Here is a 16,978-nt window from a genome sequence, read left to right as displayed (position 1 = left end):
CCCTAGCCAATCACCCCCGCTATCTCAGCCCTAGCCACCACCCCCGCTATCTCAGCTCTTGACACCACCCCCGCTATCTCAGCCCTTGCCGCCACCCCCGCTATCTCAGCCCTCGACACCACCCCCGCTATCTCAGCCCTCGCCGCCACCCTCACTATCTCAGCCCTCGCCGCCACCCCCACTATCTCAGCCCTAGCCGCCACCCCCGCTATCTCAGCCCTAGCCGCCACCCCCGCTATCTCAGCCCTAGCCGCCACCCCCGCTATCTCAGCCCTTGACGCCACCCCCGCTATCTCATCCCTAGCCACCACCCTCGCTATCTCAGCCCTTGCCGCCACCCCCGCTATCTCAGCCCTAGCCGCCACACTCACTATCTCAGCCCTAGCCGCCACCCCCGCTATCTTAGCCCTAGCCGCCACCCCCGCTATCTTAGCCCTAGCCGCCACCCCCGCTATCTCAGCCCTAGCCGCCACCCCCGCTATCTCAGCCCTAGCCGCCACCCCCGCTATCTCAGCCCTAGCCGCCACCCCCGCTATCTCAGCCCTAGCCGCCACCCCCACTATCTCAGCCCTTGACGCCACCCCCACTATCTCAGCCCTAGCCGCCACCCTCAATATATTAGGGTAGGGGGCAGCTTAGGGGTAAAATAATTACCCCGTCCCCTGTCGTCATCGGGATGCCAGTGTCAATCTAAGGCAGGGGTGGCCAACCCGTCAGAGACAAAGAGACAACAAATCTTGTTAGGTACGTCAAAGAGCCGACATCAAGACGAAGGTACGTGTGCAAAAATGGGGTGTGACCTTGTGCCTGCTAGTCCACACCCCTGGTAAAAAAGACAATGACAATGCCAGATCCACATAAAATACATTTTAAAGCCAGAATCAACATAAAATATATATCAAAAAAGACACTTCCACATACAATAGTTAAAAAATCCAGATCCACATAAAATGTATTGAAAAAACCATATTCACATAATAAACTTCAGCTCCTCCATGTCTCACACCAACCAGCACCCTCCTGTGTTACTCCAGTCAGCTCCCCTATGTGTCAATGTGTCACTCCAGCAAGCACCCTCCTGTATCACTCCAGTCAGCTCCCCTATGTGTCAATGTGTCACTCCAGCCAGCACCCTCCTGTATCACTCCAGTCAGCTCCCCTATGTGTCAATGTGTCACTCCAGCCAGCACCCTCCTGTATCACTTCAGTCAGCTCCCCTATGTGTCAATGTGTCACTCCAGCCAGCACCCCCCTGTGTCACTCCAGTCAGCTCCCCTATGTGTCAATGTGTTACTCCAGCTAGCACCCTCCTGTATCACTTCAGTCAGCTCCCCTATGTGTCAATGTTTCACTTCAGCCAGCACCCTCCTGTGTCACTCCAGTCAGCTCCCCATTGTGTCTCTCCTGCCAGGATTCTCCGTTGTCACTCCAGACAGCTCCCCATTGTGTCACTCCAGCCCACCCTCATATGTCCCTACAACCCTGTATCTGGCTCAGTTTTCAGTCACCATAGTGCTGCTGTGTGTCTGGTTGGAGTGCACCAGTTTCCAGGATCTGTTGTGGTCAGGTGTCGGGAGCCACATTTGAATAAAGAAAGAGCTGCACGCGGCTCAAGAGCCACAGGTTGGCCACGGCTGATCTAAGGCATAAATTATTGTTAGTATCAGAACATGTTATAGTGCGCAGTAGAGCCGGGAATAATTGGGTAACATCAATTTTGCAGAGAACACAGATATTATTTTTATATATAAAATTACTTTAGATACACTTTAACCCCCCCTCAAAAAAACAAAAAACTATTGTACAGCAACATCATGCCAAATCCTTTTCGTTATATCGTTCTATGCGCCTAATTCTGAGTTGATCGCAGCAGCAAAATTGTTAGCACTTGGAGAAAACCATGTGCACTGCAGGGGGGACAGATATAACATGTGCAGAGAGAGTTAGATTTGAGTGGGGTGTATTCATACTGAAATCTAAATTGCAGTGTAAAAATAAAGCAGCCAGTATTTACCCTGCACAGAAACAAAATAACCCACCCAAATCTAACTCTCTCTGCACATGTTATATCTGCCCCCCCCTGCAGTGCACATGGTTTTTCCCAACTGCTAACAAACTTGCTGCTGCGATCAACTCAGAATTACGCCCTATATGCTTTGGGCAGAACAATCTTCAGTTCCATTTTCAACCCCAGAAACCGTTTGTTTGTACAGGGCCGAGGTCTCGGTGTCCACGGAAGGTGGCTTCAATCTGCCCATCTCCACATTGGAGACATCTGTACAGTTTAATTCATACGAGTCTCTCCTTCTAGCCTTCATGCAGCTTAGAACATTAAAGCAGGAGTCTTTACACCTAACAAAGTCTTTGTAGGTGTTCTCGCTGGCAAAGCAGTAGAGTGCCGGATCCGCCACGCAGTTGAAGCTGGTGAGGAGCAGCGAAAAGTGGTAGACATTGAATATTTTTGAAGCGAATGAACAGTTCTTCTCAAACAAACTTCGAATAACCACCAGTACATGGTATGGGCCGAAGCAGGTCACAAATATAATGACTGTACTGAGGACCAGCTGCTTGATCTGGAGCTTCTTCCTCGTCTGTGTTCCTTGGCTCTTCCGAACAACCTTGAAAATACGGCAGTAAGAAAACAGCAGCAAGAAGATGGGGAAGAGGAACCCAGCAAAGAACCGATAGTAATTAATGCTGTGTTCCCAACTTTTAATGGGATAATGTTCAAAGCAGACAATATGGCTGTCGGGGTCTTTGCTGACCTCCCCGTGTTCGAAGAAGATGTAACTGGTCATCAATTCCTTCAGCCAGATGACCGTGCTGACCACAAGCGCTGCCTTAATAGTCCGGAGCTTGTGGAACCTGAAAGGGTGCACCAGGGCCAGGTATCGGTCCATGGAGATACAGCACAAGAATGCAATACTGATGTATATGTTTTCATACAGGAGGATGCCGCAGATCTTACACATGGTCTCATTGTAGGTCCAGTTGTCATGCTGGAGGACGTACTGTAGCCAGAAGGGCAGGGAGAAGATATACAGAAGGTCTGCCAGTGTTAGGTTGACCAAGTATATTCCGAGCTCATTCTTGGCCTTGATTTGCAGATAGCCGTAGTACAAAGACAAGCAGTTCGCTGGGAGGCCAATGACAAACACGGCTACGTACACCACCGGGAACAGCGTCTGATGTATGGTGTGGTCAATGGTGCAGAAGGTGAGATTGTCCTCCAGGTCTTCCGTTGTTCCGTTCTCCATTTCACAGTACCAAGGCCGGGCATCTTAAACCAAGTGTGTCATATTGCGTCACTTGACAGTCTTAGACGTTGTCACGGGATCCCTGTGAATAACAAATATTAGCTTGTATTAAATACATACATAAATATTAACAAATGTATGACCCATGTATTTGTATTTTATTACATAGCATTAAACAAAAAATCATATCCATTCCCTCTGTGTAGCTTTACCTCTCTCCCATGTCCCTTCACCTCCTCTCTGTGCCCTCCCCACCCATGTCCCGTGTCCCTTCACCTCCCCTCTGTGCCCTCCCCACACCTCTCCCATGTCCCTTCACCTCCCTTCTGTGCCCTCCCCACACCTCTCCCATGTCCCTTCACATCCCCCCTGTGCCCTCCCCACACCTCTCCCATGTCCCTTCACCTCCCTTCTGTGCCCTCCCCACACCTTTCCCATGTCCCTTCACCTCCCCTCTGTGCTCTCCCCACACCTCACCCATGTCCCTTCACCTCCCCTCTGGGCCCTCCCCACACCTCTCCCATGTCCCTTCACCTCCCCTCTGTGCTCTCCCCACACCTCACCCATGTCCCTTCACCTCCCCTCTGGGCCCTCCCCACACCTCTCCCATGTCACTTCACCTCCCCTCTGGGCCCTCCCCACACCTCTCCCATGTCCCTTCACCTCCCCTCTGTGCCCTCCGCATAACTCTGCTGTGTCCCTTCACCTCCCCTCTGTGCCCTCCCCACACCTCTCCCATGTCCCTTCACCTCCCTTCTGTGCCCTCCCCACACCTCTCCCATGTCCCTTCACATCCCCCCTGTGCCCTCCCCACACCTCTCCCATGTCCCTTCACCTCCCTTCTGTGCCCTCCCCACGCCTTTCCCATGTCCCTTCACCTCCCCTCTGTGCTCTCCCCACACCTCACCCATGTCCCTTCACCTCCCCTCTGTGCTCTCCCCACACCTTTCCCATGTCCCTTCACCTCCCCTCTGTGCTCTCCCCACACCTCACCCATGTCCCTTCACCTCCCCTCTGGGCCCTCCCCACACCTCTCCCATGTCCCTTCACCTCCCCCCTGTGCTCTCCCAACACCTCTCCCATGTCCCTTCACCTCCCCTCTGGGCCCTCCCCACACCTCTCCCATGTCACTTCACCTCCCCTCTGGGCCCTCCCCACACCTCTCCCATGTCACTTCACCTCCCCCCTGTGCACTCCCCACACCTCTCCCATGTCCCTTCACCTCCCCTCTGGGCCCTCCCCACACCTCTCCCATGTCCCTTCACCTCCCCCTGTGCCCTCCCCACACCTCTCCCATGTCCCTTCACCTCCCCTCTGTGCCTTCCGCATAACTCTGCTGTGTCCCTTCACCTCCCCTCTGTGCCATCCCCACACCTCTCCTGTTATCCTTTTTCCCCTATCCGCCCCTAGTACCCCTTGCAACTTCCGGACTCACAGCCTTGGATGTGGAACTGTACTCCGATCATTGGTTGAGCAGCCTGGGTTCTCATGGAGCTTCACTCCGACTTAGCAAGACCCCTATACTTGATTTTCCTTGACTCACTTACATCAGGCATGGTTCCCAAAGACTGGCGTATAGTGGAAGTAGTGACGATATTTAAAAAGGGAAGTAATTCTGAACCGGGTAATTATAGACCAGTAAGTCTTACATCTATAGTGGGGAAAGTACTGGAAGGTATTTTAAGGGATAGAATACAGGAGTTCCTCGAAACCAATAATAATATTACTAGGAACCAACATGGATTTGTGAAGGATAGATCATGTCAAACTTACTTAATAGGCTTATATGAAATGGTTAGTGCGAACCTAGATCAGGGTAAAGAGGTGAATGTAATCTTTCTAAACTTTGCCAAAGCTTTCGATACAGTACCTCACATGAGACTCGTATACAAATTAAGAGAACTTGGGCTAGGGAGCACAATATGCACTTGGGTTAGAAATTGGTTGGGTAAAAGGGAGCAGCGCGTTGTGGTAAATGGAACATTTTCGAATTGGACTGAAGTACTAAGTGGTGTGCCACAGGGATCTGTACTTGGACCACTATTGTTTAACATCTTCATAAATGATATAGCATTAGGTCTAGAGAATACAGTGTCAATTTTTCAGATTATACCAAACTGTGTAAGGTTATAAATACAGAGGGGGATGCTGAGTCTTTACAGAACAACTTTTTTAGATTATAAACATGGGCAGCTAAATGGAGAATGCGGTTCAACATACACAAATGTTAGGTAATGCACTTTTGGGGAGAAACTAGGGGATTCTGTACTGGAAAAAGATTTAGGTGTTCCCATAGATAACAGACTCAGCAGTAGTACCCAAAGTAGGAGTGCAGCAAAACAGGCAAACAAGGTATTAGCATGTAGAAAATGGGGAATTGATGCAAGGGATGAGAGTGTTATACTCCCATTATAGAAATCACTAGTGAGGCCACATCTCGAATACTGTGCACAATTATGGGCACCATACTACAAAAAGGATATCCTGGAGCTAGAAAAGGTTCAAAGACGGGCAACGAAATTGATTAAGGGGATGGAGACGCTAAAATACGAGGAAAGACTTGATAGGTTAGGCATGTTTACACTGGAAAAAATGAGATTAAGAGGGGACATGATTCATATTTACAAATATATAAAGCGACAATACGCAGAGCTAGCGGGGGAATTGTTTTTGGTAAGATCACCACAAAGGACATGGGGACACCCGCTTAGGTTAGAGGAGAAGAGACGGAAGGGTTTCTTCACAGTAAGGGCAATACGTACTTGGAATTACCTGCCTGAGAAAGAAGTAATGGCGGACTCGGTCACTATTTTTAAGAACGGGCTAGATAAATTCCTAATGGATAAGGATATACAGGGTGATGGTGGGTAAATCATGCACTTTCATAATAAAATAACTAACAAAAAATGGACATAACAGTTAAATTAGTGGTCTCCTAATAGGTTGAACTTGATGGACAAATTGTCTTTTTTGAACCTCAAAAACTATGTTACTATGTGACTCCATACACATGCCCTGGGGCATTAAGGCATGTAGGGCACAGTTTCTACAGAGGGTATTGTCAGTCTCAGAGTAGGAAGGGTGTGTAACAAAATAAAACAATGGGTGGATTTTAATTAGGGGAAGCTGCTATTCCTGTAATATAATGCTGCTAAAGTAAATCTATTTCTTAGAGCAGAGAAGTGAGTCACACATTTATTACAATTGCTTTGTGATACCGAACAGTGTCTGGACCCCGTCTGGTGAAATCACGGCTCAGAGAACAGTATCTGGTCACCGTCTGGTGAAATCACGGCTCATAGAAGGGAGCGATACTGTAATCCCTTCACTATATAGTGCATCTGTGCTAATATTCACTGTAGACCAGTGATGGGCCACATGTGGCCCCCATGGCCTTTACTTGTGGCCCCAGCTCCTTCCTGCTTAGTTACAGATCATTTGCAAGGCCTGCTGACTTGTTACTACAGATAAGGATGTATTTCATTGATTATATGTATTCATTTAACTTGCTCCTGAGATTAAGGGTGATGCGTGGCCCTTTTGGAGGTTACTGGGATCCCCAGTGTGGCCCCTGCAGTGTATTGGGAAGATGCTACGGCTGTCACCGGGAGAATATCCTGACAGCTGATGATGACGTACGGGCGGGGAAATGATGTGATAAATGTATATTCCCATGTGATGTGATGCTGGGCAGCTGGCTGGTAACACGCCACCCCAATGACATTATCCCGGATGAAATGTAATTTAGTGCATAGATTTACATTCTGCCGGACATGTATCCTGCAGATCCCAGTAACGCTCCCATTACTGAGACATATCCGCCATGTCTCTCATCGTTACTATGAGATCCTGCAGAGGGGGGCATTCACTCACACAGGTAGATTTACTAACGCTTCTAAGAGAGACAAGTGGTCAGAATGCAGCAGAGAAGTGATAGCTAGAATCGGGTTGCTATGGGCAACACCACTACTTTTCAGCCTCTTCCTGTTGCACATGACAGTATGGTTTTCAGGGGTGGTCTTCAGGTTGCCGACTGTCGGGATCCCGGCGCACAATATACCGGCGCCAGAATACCGACAGTTTTTCTCCGTCGTGGCGGTCCACGACCCCTCTTGAGGGAGAATAAATAGCGTGGCACGCGTAGCGCGCCACCGTGCCCGCAAGGGGATCATTTGCACTTGCCACGCTGTTGGTATGCCGGCGGTCGGGCTTCCGGCGCCGGTATGCTGGTCGCCGTAAGCCTGGCCGCCGGCATACCATACCACATCCGTTTTCAGAACCTGGTCTCTCTATGGTGGTCAGCTCATAAACACGTGGGGCAAAGGTGGGCCGATTATACATGGTGACAAGTAGGATCAAATTAGCCTCAAGCCAGTCAGGGGCAAACGCAGGATTTACTTAGGGGGGTTTCCGTGGGTGTGTATCTGTGAATGTACATACTGTACATATATATATATATATATATACACACACAGAGGAAAAACCACAGCACTCACCGCACCAGAAGCGGGGCACAGCTATGCACTTACCACTCACAGGGTGGGGTGCATGTAACACTGCACTCTCCACCACAGAAGCGGGGTACACAGCTGTACTTACCACTCACAGGGCGGGGTGCATGTAGCCCATGACCACATCGCTCTAATAAATACAAACAGAGAACCCAGCACTCACCAAAGTAAACTCACTTATCCTCAACAATTCAATAAATAAATGACGCAGTTAAAATGCTGGTGAAATACAGACGAACAGAATCCGCAGGGTATTCCCACTCGGTTAGTTGCTCAACGCCACCAACCGAGTGGGAAAATAACCTGTGGCGAGCGAAGCGAGCAACCAGGCCCGCAGCGAGCCCGCGAGGGGTCTCGCCGCCTCGCTTCCGACAGACGGGATGCCACTGTCGGTATACTGACAGCCAGCATCCCGTGTGCTGGTAAAACATACTGATATTTTATTTTATATATATATATATATATATATAATGATATAATGGAAGAAACGGTGGCACTCAGAAATAATTTAGATGACACAGCCGCTGGTTGGGTCGACGATTCAGGGACACCTCCCTTTTATCAAGACACGTGTCTTAATAAAAGGGAGGTGTCCCTGAAATGTCGACCCAACCAGCGGCTGTGTCGTCTAAATTATTTCTGAGTGCCACCGTTTCTTCCATCCTGTATGCTCTTTTGAGGGGTTGTGCACCGGACCAAGGCCCTCATTCCGAGTTATTCGCTCGCTAGCCGCTTTTTGCAGCAGTACACACGCTAAGCCGCCGCCCTCTGGGAGTGAATCTTAGCTTAGCAGAATTGCGAACTAAGTATTCGCAATATTGCGAAAAGATTTTTCTGTGCAGTTTCTGAGTAGCTCGAGACTTACTCTTCCAGTGCGATCAGTTCAGTGCTTGTCGTTCCTGGTTTGACGTCACAAACACACCCAGCGTTCGCCCAGACACTCCCCCGTTTCTTCAGCCACTCCCGCGTTTTTCCCAGAAACGGCAGCGTTTTATCACACACTCCCATAAAACGGCCAGTTTCCGCCCAGAAACACCCACTTCCTGTCAATCACACTCCGATCACCAGAACGAAGAAAAAAACCTCGTAATGCCGTGAGTAAAATACCAAACTTCTTAGCAAATTTACTTGGCGCAGTCGCAGTGCGAACATTGCGCATGCGCAATTAGCGGAAAATCGCTGCGATGCGAAGAAAATTACCGAGCGAACAACTCGGAATGAGGGCCCAAGTTGGCTCGACTGTTCATATTGTGAGTGCCGGACATATTGTGTGTGTGTATATATATATATATATATATATATATATACACATACATACATACATACACACACACACACACATACCATACACATTCATACATATACAAACACACATGCATACACAAATACACATACATCATGTAAACACACACACACACACACACACACACACACACACACACACACACACACACACACACACACACACACACACACACAAAATATTGGTGGTTTACATACCACCTGGGGCTGTGAGTAGTGGGAGGCAGGAGCAGAGTAGCGATTTTGTCTGGTGGGAGAGAGCTGCTACGTCTGAGCAGCTCTCCTCGGACCTTCTCTATGCAGAGAGCTACGTACAGTAGTTCTCTGCTGCTGCTGTACCTCCATGGTCGCGATCGATCGATAGATAGATATGAGATAGTGATAGATAAATAGATAATCTCACTGCCTCTAGTGAGCAGCTGATAGAAATATAAAAAAATAAAACATATAACTAGGCATTTTGTTACAAATTCCAAAAAATGACCCAGAAATACATAAAAACATTACTTGTCGCCACAACATGAGCTACAAGATACACAAATGGCAAGTTGCTCAAATCAATGTAATAGTCCACTACATGTGCTTGCATCTAAACCAAAACAAACAAAAAAACACACAGAGAAATACCCCAGCACACTACAATGAGATTTACATCCTATATGACAGTAGTAAGACCGAGATCTCCACTGCATATACTGTATTTTCAGAGATATGGCTAAGCCGCCAGCCACCTCAAGGCGTCTCTAATACGGTCTTAACACAACATGATAATTTGGGTCATATATTTACATATTGCTACATTATTATAGCAAATACATTTATATATTTCTAAATTTAGAGCCAACGCACCTGGAGGCACTCCTAGATCTTTCAAATGGCACTACAAGGACTAGCATGCCCTCCAACTGCTGATCCCATACATACCTCTCATAATAGTTATACACAAAACTGCCCAGTTTCTCAAATCAGTGTATTAGTCCATTATAGTTAGCTCACTGTTTAGAAATCTATAAATGTATGCGCTATTATCATGTAGCAATACACAATATACGACCCTATTATCATGTAGCAATACACAATATACGACCCTATTATCATGTAGTGATAGATGCCGTGATGTGACTGGTGGCTTAACCATATCTTTGCAAATATATGTATCTGAGGTCTCTGCATTACTACTATCATGTAGGATGCAAATCTCATTACTGGTCCATTATAGTGTGCCGGGGGAATCTTGTGTTGTATTCTTGTCATGAGTTGCAAGATGTTGGTTTCCCAGCACAAAACACACAATTCTAATTGCTCTTCCTGAATGATGCCTTTGCCGGGACTATAAAATAACACCATAGTTTTACAATAGGCATCATGTTCATTATTTACATACCTGACACCCACGGTGCTTTCCTGGGGGGAGCGGAGCAGGTGCCAGAGAATGAGACTGTGTCTCCCCTCCGCTCGCTGCCAGTCCTGGTATACACAGCCGCCGGGACTCTCTCATGTTACTCAGATGTCTCTTCTTGCAGCTTCTCAGAATACTTCCTGCCCTTATTCATAGAGGACCCTCCCGCATCAGCAGCGTACAATAAAGTGACACACATCCTCCTACCAACACACAGCTCGTTCCTGTACAAACATTCACACATTAACATATATCCTACACACACCAGTATGGGATCTGCTACATCCACGGGCGGCACGGATGGTGTAGTGGTTAGCATTACTGCCTCACAGCACTTGAGGTCATGGGTTTGATTCCCACCATGGCCCTAACTGTGTGGAGTTTGTATATGTACATGCTGTGCGACCATAGGATTACTCAGAAGGACACCTGACCATCGATGTGCAGCCGATGTCTGTGTCTTCATACACGTGGATGGAATGAGACGCCTCCACACAACTCCCGGCGGCTGCGGCAGAATCAGGCCTCTGTACTTCCGCTTCCTAGGCTGAAAGCTGCAGGGTCTAGGTAGACAGTCATTAGGTCAACAGGGTAAACTGTCACCAGGTAGCAGGTAGACAGTGGGTAAGGTCGGCAAGTTCAAAAGGTCAATGAGTCAAAAGGTCGACATGATAATGGCCGACACGCAAATGGTCGGCATGCTTTTTGTTATTTTTTGTGGGTGAAATTTTCCCTGTTTCATCATGTGTGACCACAATTAGTGCACCGCGTGCCCTCGCGGGCTCGCTTCACTCAACGCGCTTCGGGCAAGGTGTCTCCCTCCGCTATCCCTGCGATCGCCACAGGTTACTATTCACAATCGTAGTTTTGTGGATGGTAAATAATGCAAAAGTCGGGAAAACATGGACCCCCCCCCAAAAAATTATAATAATAATGTGTGTCGACCATTAACATATCGACCTTTTGAACCTGTCAACCTGAAGCACTGTCAACCTTTTGTTTCCATTGACCTTTTGTACCTGTGGATCTAATGCATGTCGACCATATGGTGTCGACCTATCGTCTGGCCTTCCAAGTGAATGATCTGTGTGCGCAGACATGTTGGCGACACTCCCACCATCTCCGCGTGTCTGTGTAGCCGGCTCCCTGCCACCGCGCAGGAACATCCAGCACATTTCCAGGACATGTCTTATATGGGATGCATTCGGCATCCCAGCGATTGGGATGCCGGCGGTCATGTGACCGAAACCAGAATCCCGATCACTTTGGAGACCGGATCACCGACACACCGAAGCCAGAATCCCGACCTCTCAGGAGACCAGATCACCGACACACCGAAGCCAGAATCCCGACCACTCAGGAGACCGGATCACCGACACACCGAAGCCAGAACCCTGACCACTCAGGAGACCGGATCACCGACACACCGAAGCCAGAACCCCGACCACTCAGGAGACCGGATCACCGACACACCGAAGCCAGAATCCCGACCACTCAGGAGACCAGATCACCGACACACCGAAGCCAGAATCCCGACCACTCAGGAGACCAGATCACCGACACACCGAAGCCAGAACCCCGACCACTCAGGAGATCGGATCACAGACACACCGAAGCCAGAATACCGACCACTCAGGAGACCGGATCACCGACACACCGAAGCCAGAACCCCGACCACTCAGGAGACCGGATCACCGACACACCGAAGCCAGAATCCCGACCACTCAGGAGACCAGATCACCGACACACCGAAGCCAGAACCCCGACCACTCAGGAGACCAGATCACCGACACACCGAAGCCAGAACCCCGACCACTCAGGAGACCGGAACACCGACACACCAAAGCCAGAATCCCGACCACTCAGGAGAGCGGATCACCGACACACCGAAGCCAGAACCCCGACCACTCAGGAGAGCGGAACACCGACACACCGAAGCCAGAATCCCGACCACTCAGGAGACCGGATCACCGACACACCGAAACCAGAATAACGACCACTCAGGAGACCGGATCACCGACACACCGAAGCCAGAACCCCGACCACTCAGGAGACCGGAACACCAACACACCAAAGCCAGAATCCCGACCACTCAGGAGAGCGGATCACCGACACACCGAAGCCAGAACCCCGACCACTCAGGAGACCGGATCACGACACACCGAAACCAGAATAACGACCACTCAGGAGACCGGATCACCGACACACCGAAGCCAGAACCCCGACCACTCAGGAGACCAGAACACCAACACACCGAAGCCAGAACCCCGACCACTCAGGAGACCGGAACACCGACACACCGAAGCCAGAATCCCGACCACTCAGGAGAGCGGATCACCGACACACCGAAGCCAGAACCCCGACCACTCAGGAGAGCGGAACACCGACACACCGAAGCCAGAATCCCGACCACTCAGGAGACCGGATCACCGACACACCGAAACCAGAATCACGACCACTCAGGAGACCGGATCACCGACACACCGAAGCCAGAACACCGACCACTCAGGAGACCGGATCACCGACACACCGAAGCCAGAACCGCTCTCCCAGATCACCGACACACCGAAGCCAGAACCCCGACCACTCAGGAGACCGGAACACCGACACACCAAAGCCAGAATCCCGACCACTCAGGAGACCAGATCACCGACACACCGAAGCCAGAATCCCGACCACTCAGGAGAGCGGATCACCGACACACCGAAGCCAGAATCCCGACCACTCAGGAGAGCTGAACACCGACACACCGAAACCAGAATCCCGACCAGTCAGGAGAGCGGAACACCGACAAACCGAAGCCAGAATCCCGACCACTCAGGAGACCGGAACACCGACACACCGAAGCCAGAATCCCGACCACTCAGGAGACCAGATCACCGACACACCGAAACCAGAATAGCGACCACTCAGGAGAGCGGAACACAGACACACCGAAGCCAGAATCCCGACCACTCAGGAGAGCGGAACACCGACACACCGAAGCCAGAATCCCGACCACTCAGGAGACCGGAACACCGACACACCAAAGCCAGAATCCCGACCACTCAGGAGACCAGATCACCAACACACCGAAGCCAGAATCCCGACCACTCAGGAGAGCGGATCACCGACACACCGAAGCCAGAACCCCGACCACTCAGGAGAGCGGAACACCGACACACCGAAGCCAGAATCCCGACCACTCAGGAGACCAGATCACCGACACACCAAAGCCAGAACCCTGACCACTCAGGAGACCGGATCACCGACACACCGAAGCCAGAACCCCGACCACTCAGGAGACCGGATCACCGACACACCGAAGCCAGAATCCCGACCACTCAGGAGACCAGATCACCAACACACCGAAGCCAGAACCCCGACCACTCAGGAGACCGGAACACCGACACACCGAAGCCAGAATCCCGACCACTCAGGAGACCAGATCACCAACACACTGAAGCCAGAATCCCCACCACTCAGGAGAGCGGAACACCGACACACCGAAACCAGAATCCCGACCACTCAGGAGAGCGGAACACCGACACACCAAAGCCAGAATCCCGACCACTCAGGAGACCAGATCACCAACACACCGAAGCCAGAACCCCGACCACTCAGGAGACCGGAACACCGACACACCGAAGCCAGAATGCCGACCACTCAGGAGACCAGATCACCAACACACTGAAGCCAGAATCCCGACTACTCAGGAGAGCGGAACACCGACACACCGAAACCAGAATCCCGACCACTCAGGAGAGCGGAACACCGACACACCGAAGCCAGAATCCCGACCACTCAGGAGACCGGATCACCGACACACCGAAACCAGAATAACGACCACTCAGGAGACCGGATCACCGACACATCGAAGCCAGAATCCCGACCACTCAGGAGACCAGATCACCGACACACCGAAGCCAGAATCCCGACCACTCAGGAGACCAGATCACCAACACACCGAAGCCAGAATCCCGACCACTCAGGAGACCGGATCACCGACACACCGAAACCAGAATCCCGACCACTCAGGAGACCGGATCACTGACACACCGAAGCCAGAATCCCGACCACTCAGGAGAGCGGAACACCGACACACCGAAGCCAGAATCCCGACCACTCAGGAGAGCGGATCACCGACACACCGAAGCCAGAATCCCGACCACTCAGGAGACCAGATCACCAACACACTGAAGCCAGAATCCCCACCACTCAGGAGAGCGGAACACCGACACACCGAAGCCAGAATCCCGACCACTCAGGAGACCGGATCACCGACACACCAAAGCCAGAATCCCGACCACTCAGGAGACCGGATCACCGACACACCGAAGCCAGAACCCCGACCACTCAGGAGACCGGATCACCGACACACCGAAGCCAGAATCCCGACCACTCAGGAGACCAGATCACCGACACACCGAAGCCAGAACCCTGACCACTCAGGAGACCGGATCACCGACACACCGAAGCCAGAACCCCGACCACTCAGGAGACCGGATCACCGACACACCGAAGCCAGAATCCCGACCACTCAGGAGACCAGATCACCAACACACCGAAGCCAGAACCCCGACCACTCAGGAGACCGGAACACCGACACACCGAAGCCAGAACCCCGACCACTCAGGAGACCGGAACACCGACACACCGAAGCCAGAATCCCGACCACTCAGGAGACCAGATCACCAACACACTGAAGCCAGAATCCCCACCACTCAGGAGAGCGGAACACCGACACACCGAAACCAGAATCCCGACCACTCAGGAGAGCGGAACACCGACACACCAAAGCCAGAATCCCGACCACTCAGGAGACCAGATCACCAACACACCGAAGCCAGAACCCCGACCACTCAGGAGACCGGAACACCGACACACCGAAGCCAGAATCCCGACCACTCAGGAGACCAGATCACCAACACACTGAAGCCAGAATCCCGACTACTCAGGAGAGCGGAACACCGACACACCGAAACCAGAATCCCGACCACTCAGGAGAGTGGAACACCGACACACCGAAGCCAGAATCCCGACCACTCAGGAGACCGGATCACCGACACACCGAAGCCAGAATCCCGACCACTCAGGAGAGCGGAACACCGACACACCGAAGCCAGAATCCCGACCACTCAGGAGAGCGGACCACCGACACACCAAAGCCAGAATCCCGACCTCTCAGGAGAGCGGAACACAGACACACCAAAGCCAGAATCCCGACCACTCAGGAGAGCGGAACACCGACACACCGAAACCAGAATCCCGACCTCTCAGGAGAGCGGAACACCGACACACCGAAGCCAGAATCCCGACCACTCAGGAGACCGGATCACCGACACACCAAAGCCAGAATCCCGACCACTCAGGAGACTGGAACACCGACACACCGAAACCAGAATCCCGACCACTTAGGAGACTGGATCACCGACACACCGAAGCCAGAATCCCGACCACTCAGGAGACTGGAACACTGACAGCCGACATCCTGAATGTATTAGGGTTAGGGCCAGGGGAAAGGGTTAGGCACTAGGGGGGTGGTTAGCCATAGCCGCCACCCTCCAAGGGTTAAGGTTAAGGCAGGGGATGGAGGACAGGTAGAATATTTACCCCATCCAGTGTCGGGATCATCAGTGTTGGGATGGCGCTGACGGTCATGTGACTGCCAGTATCCTAAGTGCCGGGATAACATACCCACCCATAAAACCATGCGTTTCAATCACAGCAGCGCCTCTGGTGTACACGCTGCGTAACGCGTGCGCCACAGGCATAGCAAATATTCGCTCAGCCGCAATGCTCCAAATAAGATGTGTCCAGTTCACTTATGCATCTAATTTATCATTCATGCTAGACACCATTCCTGCATTCCACCTCTGGAATCTGGTTCCTCCTACGGATCACTCCGATCCAGCGTTGGTCTGGTAGCTCCTGGGTACAGACTCCACGTGACGCGGAGAGAGCTCCTAATAACAGCGTCTGTCTTACAGCACAAGGGCCGAATTCAGAACTGAGCGCTGTTGTGCGAATTCACACAGCGGCCGATTATCGAATGACTGCGCCTGTGTACGGATTGTAATGCGCAGGCGTGACGCCAAAAATCCTGCGGTTTTTTTTTAATGCTGGGCGAATGCGGGTGTTTGGGGGTGGTAACTGCCCGTTTTCTGGGAGTGTCCCACAGACTCCTCCCCCTTTTGATCTCCATTCAGTTCAGTTTATTTCCGTATCCCATTCATTTCTATGCAGTTCCTGCATGTAGTGTACAACACCACTGAAATAGATGTGCCATTGACATGAATGGGAAATGCACAACACAATATTGGTGTAATAATTTGTGTTATCCCCTTGTGATTCTATACACCATGGGCTTTATTGTAAATGGTGACATGCAGTGTAAGCGGTACCCAGGAAGACGGCTCCATGACACCAGCGCGTACACACAGGGGCATATTCAATTGAGCGCGCATTTATAATTAAAATCTGTGCAGACGCTGCGTCTTTCCTAAAATCATTTTATTTAGGAAAAATTA

The 16,978-nt window shown here is 51.0% G+C and overlaps 1 protein-coding gene across 4 annotated transcripts in view; it reads right to left on the bottom strand.

Annotated features, from left to right (window-relative positions):
* Positions 1-852: 852 nt before the first annotated feature.
* The window catches only part of GPR68 (G protein-coupled receptor 68), a 70,811-nt gene continuing 54,685 nt past the window's right edge, over positions 853-16,978 (bottom strand). For 3 of the 4 annotated variants that reach the window (XM_063948591.1, XM_063948589.1, XM_063948590.1), the window contains exon 2: positions 853-3,339. In XM_063948591.1, the coding sequence (XP_063804661.1) occupies positions 2,148-3,257 (1,110 nt within the window). In that variant the 5' untranslated portion in view covers positions 3,258-3,339 and the 3' untranslated portion in view covers positions 853-2,147. Of the gene's footprint in view, positions 3,340-10,454; positions 10,587-16,978 lie in introns of those variants that run through there. The other variant, XM_063948592.1, reaches the window with a different exon arrangement.

Source organism: Pseudophryne corroboree, chromosome 12, assembly GCF_028390025.1.
Source record: "Pseudophryne corroboree isolate aPseCor3 chromosome 12, aPseCor3.hap2, whole genome shotgun sequence".
In the NCBI taxonomy this organism is placed as follows: Eukaryota; Metazoa; Chordata; class Amphibia; order Anura; family Myobatrachidae; genus Pseudophryne; species Pseudophryne corroboree.
This window is presented reverse-complemented; position numbering and strand designations above follow the sequence as displayed.